This window comes from Cucurbita pepo, chromosome LG19, assembly GCF_002806865.2.
Source record: "Cucurbita pepo subsp. pepo cultivar mu-cu-16 chromosome LG19, ASM280686v2, whole genome shotgun sequence".
NCBI lineage: Eukaryota > Viridiplantae > Streptophyta > Magnoliopsida > Cucurbitales > Cucurbitaceae > Cucurbita > Cucurbita pepo.
The window spans coordinates 706,828-730,925 of NC_036656.1; the positions used below are offsets into that span (position 1 = coordinate 706,828).

General features: G+C 34.2%; 1 protein-coding gene across 2 annotated transcripts; it reads right to left on the bottom strand.

The window, feature by feature from the left end:
- Positions 1-5: 5 nt before the first annotated feature.
- Positions 6-22,399, bottom strand: LOC111781222 (rRNA biogenesis protein RRP5). 2 transcript variants are annotated; one of them, XM_023661697.1, is made up of 42 exons: positions 22,202-22,399; positions 21,523-21,787; positions 20,975-21,180; positions 19,858-19,998; positions 19,586-19,759; positions 19,078-19,177; positions 18,396-18,514; positions 18,179-18,301; positions 17,863-17,934; positions 17,551-17,643; positions 14,119-14,232; positions 13,920-14,042; positions 12,902-13,087; positions 12,695-12,769; positions 11,882-12,018; positions 11,272-11,406; positions 10,694-10,839; positions 10,530-10,595; positions 9,742-9,848; positions 9,554-9,634; positions 9,393-9,467; positions 9,197-9,298; positions 8,087-8,170; positions 7,834-7,906; positions 7,595-7,743; positions 7,322-7,405; positions 7,106-7,206; positions 6,711-6,864; positions 6,475-6,549; positions 6,206-6,362; positions 4,504-5,152; positions 3,929-3,989; positions 3,470-3,615; positions 3,206-3,389; positions 2,667-2,765; positions 1,949-2,292; positions 1,697-1,873; positions 1,484-1,580; positions 1,231-1,386; positions 866-1,096; positions 689-772; positions 6-490 (listed from the first exon to the last, which is right to left on the bottom strand). In XM_023661697.1, exons 2-42 carry the CDS (start codon positions 21,701-21,703, stop codon positions 383-385), a joined length of 5,769 nt encoding a protein of 1,922 aa, XP_023517465.1. In that variant the 5' UTR covers positions 21,704-21,787; positions 22,202-22,399; the 3' UTR covers positions 6-382. The 2 variants fall into 2 exon arrangements, with proteins under 2 accessions (XP_023517465.1, XP_023517466.1); XM_023661698.1 differs by lacking the exon at positions 8,087-8,170 and having other exon boundaries at positions 7,834-7,990.
- Positions 22,400-24,098: the final 1,699 nt, after the last annotated feature.

Genomic DNA, 24,098 nt, shown 5'->3' on the forward strand with positions numbered 1-24,098 from the left:
TTCCATAAAAAGTTGAATAAACAAATTGCTATAGGGCTTTCAGGCTTATAAATCATACCAATTTAGAATATATGAGACAATCTGATACAAAAAGAAACTGAATATGATACAAAATTGGAATGGGGAGAATACAGTCTTACTTGCTCTGATTACTAACACTAACAACTCTCTGGAAATTTAACTTATACAAACCCCTTCACTTCACAGCTAACAAAAATGTGGGGGTGGTCGAGTTCGTAGTTAAAAAACGACGCTAGTTAGCCCGTACAGTTCTTGGATGCTATGCTTTTGCAATTTACCTTCCGTGCAGCTGGTGGAATTCATCATGCTTGAAGAGAACTGATTTACTTGATCAGTATCAACTCCAGATAGCTGTTACTCATTAGGCCAGTGTACTCTCGACGTATTCCAATGCCTTTTGCTTCACCGATTCGATTCGTTCTTCATCACCAACAGACTTTTCGTATTCCAAATACTTTTTAAATAAGAACTGCAAACCCAGAAGATTGTTAAGGTCGGGCAGAACGAAATATGGTTTAAATCCAACATTTTTAAAATATCCATCTTAGTTTTTATCTTTCAAATGATGATTTATTTTAGTCCTAAACATTAACAAATAACTACCGTTAATTTTATGGAATCAAGATGGAACACACTCCCAGAAAGGGGGAAGAAGGCATATACTAACCTTCATCTTCTTGGGAGCAAGAGATAAACTAATTGCCCTCTCGAACAGAGCACGAATCATGTCTGCATCACCGAGTCGAATTTCCTGGGAAAATTGGTACATAATGATGTAAGAAAATGGCCTTTCGTTTTGAGTATAAAAGCATCATATACTCTATTCAGTAAATATGATATTTACTTGATCAAGATAGACGCTCCACAAGTCTGTTCTCTTTGGATACTCTCGAAGAATTCCTTCAAACATCGACCGACCTCGATCTGCCACACCACACTTGAATTCAAGGATAGCTGTTTGTGAGATAAACTTAATGTGCTTACGCCGTGGAAGGCTTAGTAGGGCACGGTTTACGACTGATTGAACATCATCTTGTCCATTCTTTAATAAACTTTGCATCCGCTTCAACCAAACCTGAAAGTCACGGAAAAAAACACTAAGACCTCTATATTCTTCTCGTGGATCAGAAATTTGTACAATATCAGCTAAACCTGTCAGACATTGAATGCTGCCCATAAGATACTCATGGTAAAAAAATAGTCAAGTACCTTGCAGGAATGCTTGAACCTCTTGATCATTTTGTCGAGGAGCTCATCAGCCAACTTATGTTGCTCGGTCCTCTCATACATTCCCAGCAAAGCTAAATGAACCTTCTTAGGATCATTACACTGCAACGCTCGTTGAAAAATTTTAGCAACAGCATCCTGTAGAAAACATAAAATAAGATACCGAAGCTTTAGTTCCAGGGGCAACAACGACACGAAAACTTGGATATCAGTCAAATAAAAAAGTTTCTATTACCTCTGGAGGATTTCCATATTCACTTTCAAGATTAAAGTAAGCCAACCACACATTGAGCTTCTCGTTCTCTTCCCGAATATTGATTGTCCTCAAAGCCCTTCAAAATACAGAACAACAATCATTAATAATATCAAATGGATGACAATAACAACCACAAGAACCATAATCCTCCACAAAAAGAAACACAAAAGAATATAGTGAGTTCAGTAGTACCTCTCAGCTATTGAGCGGGCTTTCTCTACATCAGCCAAAGAGAGCATGAATGCCATATACTTTATCCAAACAAAACTGCTATTAGGAGAGCTTCTAACCAATTTTTCAAATTCATCAGGAGTAGTTGGCATATTGTTCTGCAATAATCTTTCCTCTGCATCCCTCACCTCCTTTTCCCTATAAAACGTCAAAATATAAGAAACAAGCCCAAATGAAGAACAAAAAAACTAATAACTATGAAAAATGTCTAACCTTTCTTCTTTGGCCTTTTTCTTCTCTCGTCTATCATTTTTCTCCTTAGAGACTGTACCACTGATCAGCTCTTTATTTTCGGACTGTAAGTTATCCATGTCAGTTGCGTCTATATCATCAAGAGTGACCTCAAGTGGAGGGACAAAAGCCCTTGATTCTGCTAGCCTAAGTGGTCGTTCAGGTTCAATATTGTCAAATTCATCATCCATATTCTCGAACTTGGTTAAATTGTCATCATCAGTAGCATCTTCATGAGTTTCTTCCAGGTTCGTACAAAGCTCATTGCCTTCTCCAATGTATGACCTCTTCATTCCCAGAGCAATTCGTTGTCTTTTTTCATCCACCTTGAGAAAAATAACAAATATTACAAATTATAATACACAATAATTAATGTATATAGCAATGAAGAATGAAAGATTCAGTTTTCAGAAGTACGAAAAACATTTACCAAAAAAACAAAAGACCTCAATTATGTGACCTCGAAGAGAATAAACTATGAAAACCCCACAACACATTAAATCAAAGGTTAAAAATAATAGAAAAAGTGTGTTGCTTCCAAGTATAAACGGTCTCATACTTAGACGGACACAAATACAATGAACAAAAATCCATTACACAACTCGTCTTAACAAGATAGTGTTAATACTAAGATACGAAACATATACGTATACTCAGAAAAGAAGATAAATGTCGTAGTTCCATTGTAGTCAATACATACCTTTAATACTTTTGCTCTCACCGTGTCCCCAGCATGGTAGCTAAATTCAAGGTTTTCAATAGGGTCGTCCGAAACTTCTGACACATGACACAACCCAACCTATAAAAGGAAAATAGTTAGGTCATAGTATACGCATTTATCTTGAGAATAATATACCCTTTCATTATTAAACGTGCAAATTTGTTCAAACTTCAAGATACAATCCAACACAGGTGGAGTACACCGCCTCACCACAAAGATCCTCATTTGATAACTAACACTGACACTTTTACATTCTAATAGCACAAGAAGCCGAACCTCAATAAACATTTATCAGTACCTAACCTATAAATAACTGCCAAGATTGACTTTTCAGCTGTTGAGATCATTGAAATTGATACATAGTGACCAAACTATTTGTGCAAATAGAAATATCTTTCGTCTTGGAAAAAAAAAAGCTCAAAGGAGAAATATACATATTTTAAACTACAAAGTACACCTCAGCATCTATTCAATGTTTAGTAACCTTAAATGAGTAAGCAGGTAAAGTAGATCCTCACCACATCCGTATTATCGATGATGATAAACAGACCAAATGACTCCACCCGCTTAATCCTTCCAGATACAATATCTCCAGCAGAAAAACTTTTTAAATCATGACTGTTTGCTTTCAATGCACCATTTGCAGTCACAGACTTCAGGGTAACTTCCACTCGCTTGGATAAAGGCTCCAAGGATAATATTCTGCATTATGGTTTGTTATTTTTCTCTCAAAGACTAGAACCACATGAAGAACGAGTAACAATAGCTTAAACTTGTTTTACCTTCCACGAACAATTTTCCCGACGGGAAACTCCTTTTCAGGATCCTTAACATATCCATCGGATAGATTAGATAAGAGAATTTTTGCCTCCAAGCCTCGAGAGAGCAAAATGAAGCATCCTTTCGGAGATACATTTTTCACATAACCCTATCAAATAAATGCAGAGCAGTGGAGCTTAGGGAAGATAAAATCACTGTAACTTACAACTTGCCTTCCTTGTGATGTGTAGAAATAAAAGGAAACATTATTCAGGAGACTGCATATTTTTTGAGAAATCATTTTCTATAAAATAACCGACAAATACAAACTTGTAGGCAAGATGGCCAAACTTCCAGTCCAGCACTCCAACTAATAGTAATGTTTAAGAAGTGACAAACATATTTTTCAAATAAATTTTCATAGTGGATGTAGCAGTTAGCCACTAGCTTGATTGGTTTAGCATATTTAAGAAAATTAATACCTGAACCTCCATATGAGGACAAAGATCTTGTATCTTCTCCACTCGTCTGGAAGCAGTTTGTCTGGAAAAAGAACGTCTATTGCTGAGTAATATAATAATAACAGTTTGACAGAGAGAAAAAAAAAACAACTACATCTTATATAGTTTTAAAGCAACTAGGTAAATTCTAGAAATCATTTGGCATGCTTCCAGTTTTGATTTCAAACTACCTCATTATTTCATACAAGAAAATATCCAAAAATATGCCACGTGCTCAGTGAGGAACAATACTAAATACAATGACACAACAGAACAAAGCCAAAGGTGAAAAAAAGTTAAAACAAAAAGATATAGTTGACACTAGAAATGCTTAAAAAGAGTTAAACAAAAGGATACCGGAACGAAGTGCCATAAAATAAATGAATGTGTGAAGCACTGAATAAATCAAATAAATAGATACAAATGAACAGAGATGCTTTATCAGAAATCTGATCGAGATATGAGTTCATGCTGTATCTAATTCAAAGATAGGAATAGTATAATTATGTTGCCAAAACAATAAAGGATATCCAAATTGATAATCCAAAAGGACTTACTCATGGTTGCTGTGTTCTCCATTGTCCTGGCAAATGATGCCTGCCGAAGACCGCAGAGACAAATCAATGTGTACTGTACCTTTAACTGAGTGGTTAATTTCTATAACCTTGCACTTGACAAATTGTCCTTCATTATATCCAGACAACGGATCAGGCACCAAACTGTCTGTAAGTTCTGTATAATGAACCCTGCCAAACAAATTGGGACCAATTTGCACAAGCAGTCCACTAACACCAGGAAGTATTTTTGATATTCTTCCCCCAACAATGTCCCCTTCATTGAAATGACACAAGTCTTTCTTACTAGGAACGTCGGACTGCAAATTACTAATCTTCAAATTTTCTTGATCACTAATTCCAGTTGAGGTAGTAGATAAAGGATGCAAAACCAACCGTAAGATTTTTTTCTCTCCATTAATGTTAGATACGTATCCAGAAACAGCCCTTCCAACGTAGAAACGCTTGGAAAACTCTTGAAGCTCACTAGGCTCACAAGAACTATCAAGAATAAATAGTTGGGCACTTGTTTGCCGATTAACAGCTAACCAGGCCCATTCACCACTTACATTGCTTACATAAGCAGTGACTTGTTGTCCAATCGAAAAACCCAAATCATCATTTGTAATCTGACCATCCATAGCGCCAAAATCTGGTTTTATATTACACAAATTAGAAACTTCATTGTAAATTATACTCAAGTATGATAAGGTAAGTGCTGATAATAAATATACATTTTGAGACAACAAACAAATAAACAAAATTATTATGGAACCTGAAAGAAAATATTTAAGAAGAAAATCAATGCTCCTATAGTATTTATAAACATCAATTACAGATAACTAATTAATGCTTTTTCCAGAAATACTCATAGACTTTAATTAAATATGCTACACTATAAAACAATCATCTTAAACTTAGCTTGGCCCCACGCCAAGAGACGCTACAAAAAAGCACCTCCAATTGGTTCGACAAGGAAAGTTCATAAGATAAAAAATTTTACTTTGTTCAAGAAGCACAACAGAGTGATCAAACAGGGAATGAACATAGTTGCCCGTGTGAATGTTTAGGTCACAAAATAGACACTTATCAATCGGTTCAGAGTGACTTCAAGGAAAACCAATATCAAATTAAACAAACTAATGACTTGATGCCAAGACGCCCCCATGTCAACATTTAATACAGACCTTCCCAACAAAAAAGAAAAAAATAATGTTCTACTGACTCTATTTCTAAACTGGTGCCTATTATGCAACAAAGAAAGAATCACATAACAATTTGTTTATGTAGAGCACATATGATTCCTAGACAAAGATTCTAAATATCTTCAAATGTATATAGTCCTCCTGGTTCACAAATCAACGTTTAAACAACCTCATGACAAACTAGAAGGCCCTTTTATAATCTAGTTATTGGGCATTCCCCCTTTCATTAATGAACTTTGTTTCTCACCAATAAAATAAATAAATAAAGCACTCAAACACAGCAATAAAATGTCCAAATCTTGCTAAACAAGTATCCAACACAACCAGAAGATCTAGTAACCAAAAAAAAAAAACATCATCCAACCACAAGAAAGGCATCAATATCCAAAATTTAGGTTTCAAGTGATGAACTAGACTCCCTGCCCTCGAAATAGAGTTAAGAATAAATCTTTCCCAAAATTGTTTTATTAAAGAAATATTAAGAGATTTATTTGATTTACCTTTAAGAACTTCAGGTTTTACGGACAACTCCCACAGGTAGCCCTTCTTTTTGTTCGCTGAATGATTAGCTTCTGCAACAATCCTTGCAACTATGGTTTGCCCAATCCTAAAGTTACTGAAAGGAGTTTCTGTAGTTTCATCACGCTCGTTACTAACCTGTGCACATCACAGGTCAAGATTGTACAAAACAATAACCAAATAACATGAGATTGTGCATACAAAGTCAGAAATATCTTAATATGGTTGGATAATAAATTAGCAAACTTACCTCTGTTATATGAACTCGCCCACGTAATCCGACTCCAAATTTTAATCTCATTTCAAGGGGCTGGATATCAGTGATCTGGAAGCCATTGCATCAAATAAGAATTCTATTATATAAAATTTCCATCGTTGAAACAAATCTAAAACAAAAACTGTGATACGCATGCTTTACTCATAGGAATACTGAGAATTTTGTCCCAAAGGCTCAACCAAACATAAAGATTGGCGTGAAACCCCTACCTCAGCATGAACCAGAGATCCCACTTCACATGATGTGTTCTTTTTTGATCGTTTTGAACCAGGTGTAACAATGGGCTCACTAATTGACTTTAGAAGCAGTAGCAGCCTTCCAAATGTTGAAGGACATGGGAGAGCCACAACAGAGGCAGCAACCCTGCATTAATTTCATGCGAAAACCGCTTGTAAGATTATATAGATACAAGTGCAAGGCTAAAGACAGTCAAAAAGAGGAAGTCAAAATACCAGGTTACCTAGTATGGACTTTGTTAAGCAAATAATGAATATTTTAACTAACCCAGCAATAAAAACCCCAATAACTAGACAAAGGTAAAACCCAAGTACTAAGAAAAGGAGAACATGACTCCTAAGATAAGAAAAAAAAATACTATTTTCACCTTTGTCCGATTGCAAATTGCTTCTGAGGAAGCCTTTGGGTATTGTAGTCATATGTTGATGCATAACCAATAGTGTAGCCACACTCGGGCAGTGAAAGAACCTGTAATGAGGTAAATTAGAAATCAGAAGACGAGTAAAACAACATAAAAACATCATTCCGTCCATAAAATAAATTAAGAGGAAAATAAAATTAAACAATAACATCAAAAACTTGCCAGATAGTTCTCTTTCACAGCTTCCACCACAGTGTGCACTGTCTGATTAATCTCCAACTCCTTCCATGCTTCTGCCTTTCGTTTCTGTTACCAGAGAATGTGCTTATGTATATATAACAGAAAAAATATATATATAAATTGGAACGGCTCAAGAACAGCAAATAAATAAAGATCAAAATCAAACAAGCCATGTCAGGCTTCAGATCTCTTGACAGAAGCAATATAGAAGGGCAAAAAATATATGTTTGAATGGAACTGAATATTGTGCTTCACCTTCCTAGTAGTTGACCTGCTAGAACTTTTTCCCTTGCATTTATCAACTAATTCAGGTTTCAAGGATAAATCAACAAGCCGATCAGTTTTGGAAACATCAAGAACTCCAGCCTGAATAGTGGAACCAGCTTCCACTTTTAGCCCACTCACTGCACAGATTATACAAGTACATAAAAATAATTTCTAGCAGTTGTCTATGAAAATCAGCCAGATAATAAAAATGATGCAATAGAACATACATCCATGGAGTGCAATAAAACCAAAAACATCATGATACTTCTCAAAGCTGACAATAACTCCAATATCCTTGACCTCCTGAACTTTTCCCTCAACCACACTACCAATTCCAAATTCTTCTGCCCAGTTTGATTCATCCGATGATTGAAGCTTTGCAATCTACATAAAACCAAGTGAATTAAANTAAGAAATATTAATATACTCATATACCGGAGTAAGTAACATCCGCCTTCTCATAANTCCAATATCCTTGACCTCCTGAACTTTTCCCTCAACCACACTACCAATTCCAAATTCTTCTGCCCAGTTTGATTCATCCGATGATTGAAGCTTTGCAATCTACATAAAACCAAGTGAATTAAAATCATTCAAAACTATAGGCAATCTACCTGATATTGGTAGTACAGTACACAAATAGAGAAGATGTGGTTTGAAGGCCTTGAAATATAATTGAGCTTTCATTGAAAGTAAATAACAGAACATGAGAGTACAAAAATAAAGCTCAAACAAAAGGAGATAGCATAAGGGTATACCTAAAAGGAGAGTACAAAATGACTTAACCACCAAAGTCCATTAAAATACTTGGAACCTAACAAGGGACAAAACATCAAAAGAAGTCCTCTCAAACCTTCTAAAGATGCTACTAGTTCTCACTCAAAGACCCCATGAAACTGCACACACATCTACCCACCACAAAATATATATATATATCCCTTCTTACGTAAGGTAAATGAAGAAGTAACTCCTCAATCATGGAGGATCAACACCTTGGCCAGACTAAGCGAAAACTAAACATGCCTCAAAGAAACAACTTCAAACCATGTAACTTGTTCACTATAAGACAAGTTAAAAGAAAGCAAAAACTTAAGAACAATGTTGCAGGTTGAGCATCTAAAAGGACAACTAAGCCAAAAGAAAGACCAGTCAAGTATTAAGCTCAAAAAGAATCTGGAAGTTCTTTACACCCACTACAAAATAAGAAATCATAGCCACAGAGTAATTTCCACCATCATTTCTATAAATTGAATCGTTCTACATCAATCTGAAGGAAAATAATCTTTTTTAAGAATACACTGGAAACATTGAAGAACCGTCAAGAATATCAAGAAATATCGGCAAAAACAAACGTGCATAACAAGCACGACACCTTTGTAGATAGTTTTGACTTATTACTAACCCATTTAACCCATTTAAATTTCAATCACTTTTCTAGGAATGTCTGAGCATCAACATTTCAATATTTTGGAGCGTTCAACTTTTCCATGATTAATAACAACTTCCTCCTATCGCAATTGATAATAATAGTTTGCCAAGAACATGAAACACAGTTGTAACACCTAGCCCCCCACCTCCACACACACGTACCTTCTCTTCTGTTGAAAAGTATTCCTGTATAAAGGAAGCATCTGTTGAAAAGCAAGCCGACTGCTTCAAAGAAAGTGTAATTCTACCTGTTTCACCACTGACCTGAAATATCAAAAAGGAAATACATTTCGCATTATAACCAAATATCTTTCTATTCAACGAGTGTGCATACTCAATCTAAAACTAGGTCACTGACATCAACTACATTACTCCGAACAGATTGCCCAATGTAAAATGCTTCATGCAGGTTCAGTCTTTGATCTTCTGAAGCCTGAAACATAAGAATGTGTGGGTTAAATTTTGGAATTAATACAATTTGAATAATACTAGAAAAAGAATCTGTATCCAGATTTTTACCTTATTTCGTGGAGAAAAGCCAGTTACACGTCCTAGAAAACGAACAAAACAACCTGTTTCTATTATGTTACAAATGAATCCCTGGTTGAGAAAACAGACTGATAGAATCAGTTGAAGTTCAGAGAAAGAGCAATCACATTGAAACTAAGCTGATGGTTGCTCCATGCTTGCATGTATTAACTACTTACATGGATAACAGAATATTGATTTACTTGACTTGGGTCAGTTGGAAGCTGATGAGCCAAATTGATCAGAGATTGTTTTGCAGAGAGAACTAAACTTTCGTTCTCAATATCTGAAAATAGTGGGAGAAGAATTACCAAAGCATAAGTTCCAAATCATGATTCAATTTAAACATAAAAAGCAATCATTGAAAGAAAAGTTAAGTGTAATTGTATTGAAAGGAAAACAAAAAATGATACAGTGCGGATAAAATTTTAAAAAGTTAAGAAATATTAATATACTCATATACCGGAGTAAGTAACATCCGCCTTCTCATAAAATAAAACAAATCAGAACCAACTAAAGAAAGCATTTCAAAATATCAGAAACAGATGCACTTAGTTCTTTTGTTTGAAATATAAGTACTTTACTGAAAGAATACTCTCAGAAGTGTTTAAGAAGCACAAACATGGACACGTTTTTGACACATTTGAAATATGAGTACATCAATTCCTAAAACAGCAGAAAGGATCACTGGGGCATAATAGTTCTTCTCTTTGAAATATGAGTACATATTTTGACACATTTCAAATATTTAAAACTTCGAGTTAGGTTTAATATCTAAAAATTAAATCTTAAGCCATTGATTACGAGGAAATAAAATGTTATACTCGCATATTATTTTTCTTGTAACAAATTTACAAATATGAAAACCAGTTTCGCCACCCATTACAATTTTCCTAATTTTATAGCATATAAGTGAGAGGAAACTTTACACTTGAAATTGCAAAAGAGCGTGATACAATAAAATTACCTAGTACAAGGAGTTGATCAAATTGATATCCAGGCTTCAACACAGACTTCATCAAAGCAGCATGCCCTGCAAGGAAGCATCACTGGTTAGGAAATTAAACAAAACATAACATCCAAAAAAAAAAAAAAAATACACATTCATGCATGTTAAAGATAATTATATACCCTGATGATCTGACAAATGCTCAACGGATATCCTTCCCCTTGAGTAACTGGATCTATTAATATACAATGTTACATGGGTCTCAGTTATTTCATCCACCACACCCGAAACAATACAGCCCAACTCAACCTTTGCATCTTCAGAAACCCTGTAATTGAGTTATCCAATGATAATGACAAGGGATAGAATTTTTATTGCATGTAAGAAAAAAATCTGCATATATTTATTCTATTGAAGAAATCATAGCAATAGTAAATTTTGTATTTGTAGGATGGCTAACAACTGGTGTCAATCTATTTTTATTTTTCCAATTTCCCATTCACAAGAAGTCTGGTTTTTTCTTTTCATCTCAACGGATATTATGCTAACCTACTTTTATTTTTTGGTAAGAAACAAGAAACTTTATATAAACCAGCATTCCAATTAGAGGACGTCAACAGCACATGACCACTTGCACTTATTTGTTTATTTACCTACTTCAGTTATTCCAAATTTTCAGAGGCATATTCATTAAGCTCTGTATCCAATAGTTCCATATCATTACAAAACTAAGGCTAATAAGAGGTAAACTGAATCAAACCTTGCAGGTTTCATTACAAAACTAAGGCTAATACGTTTGGAGGAAGGAGTAGAGCTTGTGATTCTGCATTTGATGACTTGCCCGATATGATATGTTGAACTTGGATCAGAACCAGGTTCTATTCCGAGTTCAAATCTGAATAAGAATGAAAAAATTTAGATGTACAATAATGAGAGAACAATACATAGAAGCGGAAAAACAACTGTACACATGAATTTGCTACACGAGAATGTACAGAAGGCTAAAAGAATCAGCAATTTCCATTCCTCATTATTAATCCAAGCAGATGCATTATAATTTCAGCTGCTACAGTAAAAAGAAAACAACATAATTTAAATAGCTAGGGTTCCCATGAGTCAGTTGAGACAAAATAAATAAAGGATAAGGGAGTAACTTAATTTTTATATTGTAAGTTAGCAAATGAAAATTGGGAACAGAGAAGCAGCATCAAATATATTTGTAAGATATGTAATGCCTCATGCATAGTAAACGATGGAATATGGTATTTGTTACTGCAATAAGCGTATCTCAAGAACAAGCAAATTATAGTTAGGTCAATCACAGAATGGTATCGAGTTCAAAAGCTATTTGGATTCAGTAGCCAACTTGCCTAGGAGCGAAACCTTGAACACCATTGTAAAACTTGACAAAGCAACCATGTTTTTCAATCTTCGTTATCCAGCCATGAGTCACTAATCCTGCAGTAGCATCAGCATATGAACTAAGAACCTCCAACTTTGACTTTACCTGTAAAATGGTATGCATATATCAGAATAACCAAATAGATAGGGTAAGAACCTATCTTCAAAGTAGTTTGAACTAAAATGAGTTGAACATAATAGTTAAAGCTTAATGTGATAGCGCAGACTGCAGAGTACCATAAGAAATAGAATACAAGGTCTAAGATTTTGTGATAAAAAAGTATGAAGGATAATTGCAGGATGTGCATGTTTACAAAATGGAATCTCATAATTTCTCTTGAATTGATAAAACTAAAACTGTCAAAATGAAGAAGTTTACCTAGTTTTCTTTTTCACATATTTATTGGATGGAAAAGATAAACTGAGAACAAAAGTATAATTTGAACTTCACGATGATCAAAACCGTGAGGAAAAAAAAAGAGTGAGAGGCGAGAAGTCCCTTTAAACATGTACATTGACGAAGCCTACAGGTGCGAGCTCCACAAGAAAAAAAAAATTAAAAAAAAAAATCCTTCTTCAATATAAAAGACAAGAATCAAATGTCATTGAACATATTGTTGACTGACAAAAAAAAGTTTTTTCTAATTAATACCCTAAACTAATCTAAAAAAAACTAATACAGTAAACTACTCTGCAATTGAGTAAATCAATAGAAGTTAATTGACCAGCTACATATAAACACAGGTAAAATAAATATAATATTAGGGCTAAAAGGAACATACAAGTGCCTTCTTGTGTGTAACAGTTATTCTCTTTGACTTGCAACCGAGCACACGGAAAATTAATTCAGCTCCAACCTACATATTGTGATGCCAACAGTTAGAAGTTTCAAGAAATATTTCATACGAAACCGAAAAAATGAACTAATTGCATCGAAACAAAAGGCTAGAGTATATTATTTATTGAATGGAACAGTTAAAAATAATGACCTTGAATTTTTTTCTAGGTTTGGCAATTTCAAATTCAGACATATGACTGAGAGGACACAGAGCCTTTAGACCACCAGGAAATTGCACGATAGCCCCAAAATTATCAACAACTATAACTTTAGCGCGTATCAACGTCCCAGGCTTCACATCTGAGTAGGAAAACACTGGACCTTCAAAGGCACTGGCCTGTCAAAAAAATCATAGCATATTATATTATTAAATAAGCGCATATCAAATGGGAGCATCAATTTATGAATGTAACCAACTGTAATCTAAACGAAGAAAAGGTATAAAGCAAAACCTCGAATAAAAATTAATTACTCATAAAACAAAAAAACAAATGCCATAACTAACTACTCAAATAACACAAAGGTATAAAGCAAAACCTTGAATAATTTTTAAAAGATAAGGCAAAACCTTGAAAAAAGTTATACCAACTATAATATCCTTTGATCATAAAAATATATCAGCAAGGAATCTTGTTGAAGTTCAAGTTGATGGATATAAAGCTTCTAGGATTAAATGATCTTGGTTTGTTTTTGTTGGATTGAAGTCCCTTTCTGTAGCTTTTATAGGATGTTTTTTGTTGGGCTTGTTTTTTATATGCCCTTGTTTTTCCTTTCATCTTTTGAAATCAAAATTCTTTGGAGCACTTATTCAAGATAAAATGTCTTAAGAATCATAACTTGAATAAGTGCTCCAATGAATTTTCTTTAAAACAAGAAAAAAAAGACATTATTTGGAATATGGTCAAGTAGTTTACTTATATTTGAACTGACCAAGTTTGTATTGACTAATATGTGTTTCAGAGTCGGACCTTAGACTTCTTTCCATGTTTCACCTAGACCATGTTTAACTGATTTTAAAAGCAGCTACAGCTTAACTGATTTTATTCCCTAGACCATGTTTCACCTCCTCATTCTCTTGCACCAATTTCCAATGTAAGGTTACAACCTAGTGCTTTATTAATATCATATTAATGATGTTTGATTTTCATAAAGTTAATCAGGGACGACACCTTCAAAGTCCCAATGGCAAGTCCTTCCAAATGTCTGAAGCCAAGAATACGAACACGAACATGACTCCCCTCTTTAAACTTCTTTCCAGTCTTTTTCACAGCATCTTCAGCCATATCAGATACCTACAGAAAATATGAACTAATTAACTAAAGAAGTCATTAATAGTATTACACGCCAATAGAAACTAAAGAAACTTACACTAACAAATGTTGGTGTTGACTCCGGAGAAGAGGTTACTTCAAGAAGCAGGCCCGATCCCCTATCGACCCTAACGACTTTTGCAGAATCATATATATCACCAATTCTCACATGCTACATTGAAAATAAGAGAGAATAAATTCACAAATTTCAGTAGTAACAAACTGTAAATGTATTTGGCCAAAAAGACTGCCTCCGGAGAATATGGTCTGTTTTGCATGGTTACGAACGACCTGATCTGGGAGTATACACAGAGAAGTGCACAAGGAGAGTAGAGAAATTTACAAGACAGAATGATGCTATTTGTTTGAATCATGTTACTTATTTTCCCTTCTTTTTGGAAATTTCATACATCAATACAATTTATTTCTGATTAATAAATAAAATAAAATAAACTTAATTCACTGAACAATCACATGTAAAGGAACAAAATCAGAATCAATTTAATTCTGAGAACCACTGCCATTAACAAAAGTAATGGCAATATGAACTTGTCAACTAACTCAATAATCTCCAGTGTCTGCCTCCATGTTTCTGCAATCTGGACCACTCGGTGAAAACTAAATCAAAGATACTATTTTCAGAGTTTCTGATATACAACAGTTCTGAACAAAAGAAGGAGAACAACCTAAAAGGCCTTAGAAATGAGGGGCCGTAAGCTAAAAAGGAGGAACCAAATGTACACATTAGAAAATTCTTTAGTACAAGACATACTAATGTAGATAACTATTAAGATTAATTAGAACACTTAGATGCCAGTCTGTTGAAAGTTTTGGGATTTTCTTTTGGGAGCAAAAAGAAAAAAAAAATTGTTGGGTGGAAAAGTGAATGAAAAGAGGGTTACAATGGAGGACCGAAATATGTCACTAATTGAAGAGAAGTTCGAAGAATTTTTCCACTAGACTTGAATATCAAAAGAAGAATACTTACAAAAAGTTACTAGAGTATAACATCGAGAAATGGGGGCAAATTGACAGAGAATGGACTGTGAAATTCTTTACAAGAATAGAAGATGAAAAAACCCCTATGGTGAGAGAGAGGCAAGGAAAAAAATTAATGAAGGATCCAAACTATCATTGACAAAAGAGATGAAAGAATACGGGAATCCAAACAACAAACAAAAAACCTACAAAAGGAAGTCCAGCCAAAACGGGACTCTAATCAAGTAAAATGAGACCAAACAATAATTACCAAGAAAATCGTTACCGGTGCCCAAAAAGAAATATAGAACTTAATGAGGGACATCACAACGACCCCTCTCCACTCCTATAAAAGTCTAATTGTACCTTTTTACCCACAACATCACACAAACCCCAACTTACCATAAAAATACTTTCCTTCTCATGTAACGACAAACGATAATTAAAAAAAGGCACCCAAAGAGAAATGTAGAACCCAACGAGGGGCTAGACATCACAAGGGTCTCTCTCCACTCCTATTAAAGTCTAATTGTTCCTTTTTACCCACAACAACACAAACCCCAGCTTACCACAAAATCTTTTCCTTCTCACGAAATGAGAAAAGGAGAAGGAACTCCTCAAGCATCTCCCTAAACTAGATGTCATGCAACCTAAAAGTTAAACACGTCCTAATAGTAACTCCAAACAGACCAAGTGAAATCACAACCCCAGAAGATGTGGTCCAAGCCTTCTTATTCCACAAAGAATGCAACAAAACAACCCTATCAAAGAGGACAACTTCCTAAAAAATCAATCTGTGGTATACGATCTTAAGTGGATAGTCCGCCAAGCAAAAGATTTAACCTTCTTTATAATTTTATCCTTCCACGTAGATGAGAAGACCAACCCACTAAAGGGAGAAGGGTTGAACAAACAACAAAAGGGAAAACTACAAGAAATCCCCCAGTACAGTTGGGGCTCTAGGCCCCAAAAGCGAATATCCCTTCATCCCGATCTAATCTCAAACTCTCCAATGAATGATAAACAAGCCATGACATCTTTCGTTTCCCTACCAAACCACGAGTAGTGGAAACCAATCAGTAAAGAATGAGAGCTCCCAGAAAAATAAAGATATGAGCCACAAAGTGATTTCCCATGTAGGCAAGTGGAGAAACGTAATGCAAAGGATTCTATTCCCCACCCACTTGGCTTCCCAAACTACGTTTCCTTCCCACCACCCACAGAACAATGGACCAAGTGAGAAAAAGAAAAGAGCTCATTCGATATCTCTTACCACAAATTTCTATAAGTGCCTTTGACCCTACCTGTCATCCAAACAGTAGGTCGAGGACCGTATCTGCTCACTATAATCCTAAACCAAAGGGTAATAGACTCAAGAGGAAACTGCCGAAGCCGTTTAGCCAAAAGGTCTTTATTACTAGCTTTAAATTCCCTAATTCTAACACCCCAAGGTTCACCGCCTTCCCCACCCACCTCCAACTTACTAGATGTGCACCTCTCCCCACACTAACTTCCTTCCATGAAAAAACTCTCATATGCTTCTCACAACTCCAAAGCACATAACAAGGAGCTCTAAAGAGGCAAATAGTAAACAGGGATTCCACTCAAAACCGAGCAAACATGGACAAAAAATTTATAAGAAACTATTATATCTAGAGTATATAAAGGCAACAGTAGTACAAAATCTAAAGTGGAATCTGAAATCTTGAGGTTTTATCCAGAGTTGAAGCAATTCCCTCAAGGCTTTAGATTGGGAGCCCATCAAATCTAATAATAAGGATCTGTTTGAGCATCCAATCGAGGAGAAGGAGATTTTACTGGAGGTTGAGAGTGTCATGAGTGATAAATCAATCGTTCTTGAAGCATAAATCAGAAATTTCTAGGATGGAAGAAGCAAAAACTGTCTTGGGATAATGTAAATGATGTTTTTATTATTCTCTAATGCTTGCTTAAGTGAAAACTATATTCACTTATTCACATACAAGCTCTTAGCTAGAAGGTTAGCTAATAAAAGTGCAGTTGTGTACTGTCACACAGAATCAGCTCGCCTTATTCCAGGTTCATAAAAAACAAACTTCTATTGAGGAAAGTGAAAAAAATATACAAATGGACCTGAAAAAGACCCGCACAAAACAAAAGGAGCCTCAACCAAAAAAGAAAAACTAATAGGAACATCGTTAGGGTTTTAAGGGTATATTAGTAATTGACTAGAGAAGTTGTCGTGGCAGTTTGTTAAAAATAAGCGGCGTAGAATGTTAACCTTTCTCCTTCCCACTCAAACAAATTACTAATATACCGTCAAAAAAAATTCAAATATGGAAAGATAAAAAAATAAAGGGAGGCAATCAACTGAGAGCTGAAGGAAAGTTAATGAAGAAACATATAAGCTCCTTAAGAATAAACACCCAATAAGAGGAGGCATTTGAACGTAACCAATAATTTAATATCAGTCAACTTCTAGCTCTAACTAATTCACTTGTTGATTCTTCAGACATTAAAACAGGTAACTTACTGGAGGTGCAGCCTTGTTCTGAACGAGATGAGGAATCAGGGTCAATCCCACAGCTCTAGTTGAAGGATCAATAAATAATATCCGAGCATTGACCTATATAAGAATATTAATGTAAAACAAAATTCGTTAAATAGAAATTGATTTTTGAAAAAATGGTAGATACGCTGTGGTTACTTTTAACATAAGTACTGAATCTATAGCAACAAATTAGAGAAAATCCATGATAGGACACGAATTTGGCATCATAGTAAAGATTTGTGAAATAAAATGTAACAACAAATTAAATATTTAGCAAATAATTTCACGTGGCACCTTCATGTTCTGGTTGTAATGAGCTTTCCAATTTGAAGAATGAAAACTGTTTTGCAAATGAAACATATCGACCTGAAAAAAAAAATGCATATAAAAAAAAGCAATAAATAAATGGTGGACATTTGAATAAATGAAGAAGAATAGTATTTTTTTTTTTTTAAGTTCAAAATAGGGGTGAGGTATTGAACATTGGGAAGACATAGGTGCCTTAACCACTAAGCTGTACTCGAGTGGCAAGAAGAATAATGGTTGTATTAAGATCATAAATGTATTGATATGTTGCAACAAGCAATAAGGTAAATAGATAATAACTCACAGTTCCATTAAAATAAGTCAGAAAGGATAGCAATAACCCATTTTCAAGGGTCGATTGTACACGTGCGCTAACCATCATGCCAGGGATGAGAAGGTCAATTGAAATACCTTTTAGATCCTTCGCCTGTAATATTTATGAATTATAACAATTACAATGATGAAGGGAACTTGCAGACAGAAAAGAAAAAATGAAGAAGGCATATACACATGGATATTACCACACTGCTGGACACAGTATCTTGATCAGAACTCAAATAAACTACTTTACGAGTTTTGTCAATGCTTCTAACAACACACTGAAGAATTTGACCAACATGCAATTCATTCCCAGGTTGATCTGCAAAAACCCAAGATTTGTTCAAGAAGCAAACACAATCACAAATTGTAAAAGGCATTGTGCTGGTTATAATTAAGAACACATATACTAATGTAATATTGAAAATTAAAACATAAAATATGTTAAATAAAATTAAACCTTTAGTTTGGAGAAAGTTAGAATTCATTACCATGGTTGGATAAAAACTTTGAAACTATGAATTATTTACGAGTATTTAACATACCATAGGGACTATTTATGAGGTATTATCTTTTTTTATGAGAAAAAGTGGACCTACATTTCGTTTAGGAGACGAAATTACAAAACAGGTGGGAAGAATGAAGAAATAGAGGAAAAGCATCAACAAAACAAAGAGAACCTAGACGATGGAGACTAGTAGGAACTAACTACATTGTAAACATTCAAAATCATGAAAACATGTGCTAGAGATATGTTAGCACCCATATATACAATGTGAACATAATTAAGAAATATTTTCCATACAAGAATGGGATATTAGTATTACTATCATCATGAAGAGATCACTATTGTGTCATCATCTTAACAACACAAGGACTTCTTACCAGAGAGTTTGGTTTTTGGCAAAAACCCGGTGAAGGAAGTCAAACCAAAATGAAGAATGTAGCCATGATCTTCAATGCTTTTCACATATGATGTCAGAACCTGAAAGAGTAGTCATATATAGATACTTATTAGACAATTGCATAATTTGATATTATCAATGGATTCACAGGACAGAAACCAAGATGAGTACATCTCAGGTTTCTTATTAAAAAAGTTAATAATAAAAAAAGAAACCAAGATTAGAAAGGGAACAAGAACGTTGAGATCTTACTCAACAAGGAACATGTTGAAGTTTAGACAATAATTGATTTTTGAAGTCTATATCACAACGTCCATAATTTTCTAAAGGGGTTAAAAATACATAACACATTGCATGAACCGATACTGCTAAAAAAAAATTAGTACTTTTTTTAGATAAGAAAAACCAAGAATATGAATAATACTAAAGACATTGATTGAAACAAAGCAAGAAAAAGGACCATAACTAATGAATTGAAATTCATTTACCATTCCTTCTTGAAGAAGGTCCAATGAGAAGTCTTTGTACAATATAGATAAACGTAATGAAAGCCAGATCTTTCTCTTCCCTGATTCTTTCTTGTCATCATCTACTTGCAGCACAACACATGGAACCAGTTGCCCAACATGGAACATGACAGGAAGTAAACTATGCTCTGGATCCTAGTAAGAAAAAAATATGAATGGCTGAGGATTCAGTCCAACACCAACAGTAACAGTTTGATTGCAATGTAACTCCTCGGGAAATGTGTAAATCCTACCTCCATTTCTTTTTCCAAAATTGGATCAAAAGCATCAGCAGCAGACACTAATCCACGTAAGCCCCCAGGTAGATTAATTACAAGATCCTTCTTATTTACTTCAGCAACAACTCCCCAAAATTTCATTCTTGGACTTATATTCTGAAAATAAATAATCGAGAATGAACATTTAACATGCGCCAATAGTCAGGAAAAGATAGGAGACGCCATATTCAAAAGAAATTTAGCAGGAGTAACTTAATTAATGAAAGTTTTCACAATAACAACAGAAGAATATCATAGGAAATGAGTTTGACCAACTTCTTTTTTTTAATGGAAACCTAAAAATTTCACTGGGGAAGAATGAAATTACATGGGAAACACACCTACAAAAGCCAAAGATACTCCAAAAAACGTATCCAAACAGCACAAATAAAAGAAAGAGAAACAAAATGAACCGTGAACAAATCTCCAAGATGAAACAAAAAACAGCAGCATTTTAAATAAAACTTTTCATTGAAAAATGGGCTTCCAGGGAGAAAATGAACGAATACAAAAAAGGCATAAAAAAGAATGGTCCAAAAAAGAAGCCAAACAAAAATTGACATAACAGAGGAAGACAGAGGCAGCTGAAAAGGTGGATAAACTGGAGCCTCATCTATATGCTTTTCAACATCTCCGCACATCCTTCCATGATGAAAGGCATTTCGAAAGTTTTTTTGACACAAATTCCAAAAAGAAATTTTCATCTAGAATTATGTCCAAAAAAATTCCTCGAGTCATAAGAACATCTCTACACCACCAGATGAGCCACCTATAAAGCTTATCGAGATCAAAATTAATATTCTCACCAATTAATTCCAAGACTAGCAATAGAATGAAAGATTTGCAAAATACTATTGAGGTTAATAAGACACTATCCTCTTCGAACAAAAGGAAATAGTATCAACCAGAAAATGCAAGTGAGCAAGAGTTGATAAAAATAATCAGTTAATTTATCCAGAAAAAATAAATAAGAATAATATAAATAATAGAAAAAAAAAATAGTCAGCTCACAATTATATCTAATAATAGTCTATTATCTATAAAGGCTTCCCCCCTCCATTGATATAGCAAACTAAACTGTTACAGGACATACCTTCAAAGTTATCTTATTGGCATATTTAGGAAGGTTTCCCACTACACCACTGTTCAACAGAGAGTCCAAATCATCCTCATTTGAGGAATGCTTTCTTCTCATCTTTCCTCTTTTTGTTGTCATCTTCGGATAATCATTCTGAAACTCCTTATCTCCTTGAGGACGTTCTTTATCACGATTTTGTTGGCCTGAAGAACCTCTTCCGCCTGAAATTTGAAATAACTCAGTGAGAGTGAGACATTAGAAAGTAGCTAACACAATAACTGTTAAATTTAAGTGCCCCGATATGATTATGAAGTCATATATTTTATTTTCAGCGACTTCCTTCAAATTAGAATCATTGTTGAAGATAACCAAACCAAACCAAAACTACCATGCTATTCTTATCTGGAACATCAATCCCCTTTCATCTGAAGAGAATCTTGAAGCATTAACGAAAATTAACTTTCCAACTGATCATGTTTCCATTAGAACCCGAAAAAAAGAATAATAATAAACAGCCATATCCCATTACGAAACTTCTGGAAAATCGCAGAGTCCAAGCGCACCTCTAGGAAAGTCAGGAACATCATCTTCAATCTGCAACGACAAGGCTTCGGTTTTAGCTACATCACTCGTTTTTTTCTTCGACTTGAATGACATCTTGGAATGCTTGTTGAACTTTACGCCATCCACTGGTTTCTTGTTGAACTTTGCGCCATCCACTGGTTTTTTTGAAGGCGGCGCCATCTTCACAATGCAAATTCGGTAATAGTTGAAAGGGCTCTTATTTCCAATAAATTCAAAGTATCATTGGCGAATGTATTGGTTAATCTGAAGAAGAAAAAATTCAATTATGAAAAAAATACACGTTTTCTACATCCTAACTATAAGCTACAAATAGATTACTTCGACTGATTCTCTAATCAATAAACAAAAAAAAAAGGAGATTTTGGAAAATTCATGGCCACATATACAAGGAAACTTTCAACAGAGACCAAACATATATACAGATTATCAAAGCCTCAATTGAAAGAAATATGCAACAAATAACAATGCATTCAAAAGGTTCCAATTTGCAGCCAGATTATTTTCTCTTTTGTTTCCTTTCTTTCGTTGCTATCCGGCTCTTTTCTTTAAAAAACAAGAAAGAAAAATAAAAAAAAGCTCTTCCATTCTTTCAATAAACAAGTTCTAATCAGTGTTTATAAGTGAGAAGAAAGACATTAATGGAGATAGGAAGAATACCAGCTGAAAGAGAGTACAAAACCAGCACAAAGCCAAGGAGAGAGTCTGCGGCGGCACTCAAACAGAGAGAAGCGGCGGCGCTCAAACAGAGGGAGGCGGCCACACTGAGCTGCCAAAAAGGAGAGGAGGAGACGACGCGAAGGAAAAGAAGTCGGAGGCGTCGAGCAGCTGCGAGTGGGCGGAAAAAAAGGGTTTAAGAGAAGGGTTTCCGCTTTCTTTTATTTTATGTGTTTTTTTATTTTTTTTTTTTTTAATACTTCTTTCCATAATTATATTATTTTTAATTAATTTATATACCCCTAAATTTCACCCCATAAAATCAATTTTTTTCTTAAATTTTTATTTATATTTCTGAATTTTAATTTATAAGTTAATATAATTATTTTCCCCAAAATATTAACAAACTTTGAAAATAAATTTTACACGTAATTATATCTGAGTAAGGAATATAGAAGAAGACGATGAAACAAAAAACTAGAGTCGGGTTGAAATTTTTATACCCAATTTAATTGTTAGAGTTGTAAATTTTTTCATCTCAAACAGTCTTATTAAATAATGAATTCAATCAAACTCATAAAAAAAAAATATATGGGTTCGGTTCATTCGTGTAATTCGGTCATCTATTTAAATTTTTGTTTTGAATAAGATTAAAAAATTAATTTATAAGACGTTTATTTATTTATTTGAAAAGGTAAATTAAGATTATGAAAAAATATAAGTTTCGAACATTTAAAAGCTTGTTTTTAGAAGTCACTTGACTAAAAAATTGAAAAATAATTATGAAATAAAATAGAATAAAAGGAAATATATGTATATTGAATTGAACCAACGAAATAAAAATGTATTCATTTATCAATAATTAATTTTGGTTGAATACAAATTAATTTAGAGCACATAAATCAATTTAATTCTTGAATTATTCATTTCTTTAAACTCAACCCGATCTAAATAAGTTGATCGTCCAATGCAGCGTTGAGTTGGGGTAGATTGGTTTTTTCAAGTCACAAACTCTTTTGAACATCTCTATGAAAAATCACTCGTGTTTAATGAAATTTCACCACTATTAATCGATTCCAACGTATCACTCACTTTAAATTAATTAATTTATTTAAATAAACAAGGTGCCGAATCTATTTTTCAAAATAAGAAATAAACAGTGAAATTCTATGGGGATAATTTTCACTCTTAAAAAGACGAGGAGTAGGTAGACCATGTCGCAGAGGATGCAGGGGAATGTCAGAGCACATATGTGCCGAATCTAAATTCTCATCGTGAGCATAGATCATCACAAATGATATTAGAGAGGTATCTCTCCCAGTGAGATATGGTTCGGATATGCACAAACGCGGAAGCTGGTGAGCATGTGACACTCGAAAGGGTACATGAATGCAATTCTATGTTGGGTGGCTTCCTAAGAATTTTCTTAGGATGCATGTGAGTGAAGACAAAACATGCTACAATGATTCGGGTTGGTCTATGAGGATAGTTTTTACTCTTGCGAAGCTTGGAGTAATGCTTGATCTGAATCTCGGGCATAGGTGATTCAAGCATTCTTAGTTCATTTAACTAGTGCTGATAAGCTTACTAAAAATTCATTTACACATAGAATTCTAATGCATTTAAGAAACATGCTTAAGAGGAAAAATTATAGAGAAGTGTGACGCATCGAGGTGTTTAAAGGATATTAAAACATGTGATTTATAGGTGTATTTAAAATATTTCAAGATGAATTTTCACAAACAATTAAACAATAAAGAGAATTAACAATGTCAAACAATTAAAATCACACAAGATTTTTAACTACCGGAACAAGTTGAAAGAAGCATTAAACTACACATATATAGCACAAAAAATGAGTAAAGGAAAACAATAAAGTCTCGTCGACGATCGATAATTC

Excerpts from the sequence above, each read along its gene's own strand:
- LOC111781222 (XM_023661698.1), bottom strand. The coding sequence starts at position 21,703 with ATGGCGCCGCCTTCAAAAAAACCAGTGGATGGCGCAAAGTTCAACAAG. Across the intron at positions 14,043-14,118 it reads CAACACCAACATTTGTTAGT|GTATCTGATATGGCTGAAGA; the intron begins GTAAGTTTCTTT and ends TATTTTCTGTAG. Across the intron at positions 2,766-3,205 it reads TCATCGATAATACGGATGTG|GTTGGGTTGTGTCATGTGTC; the intron begins GTGAGGATCTAC and ends TTCCTTTTATAG.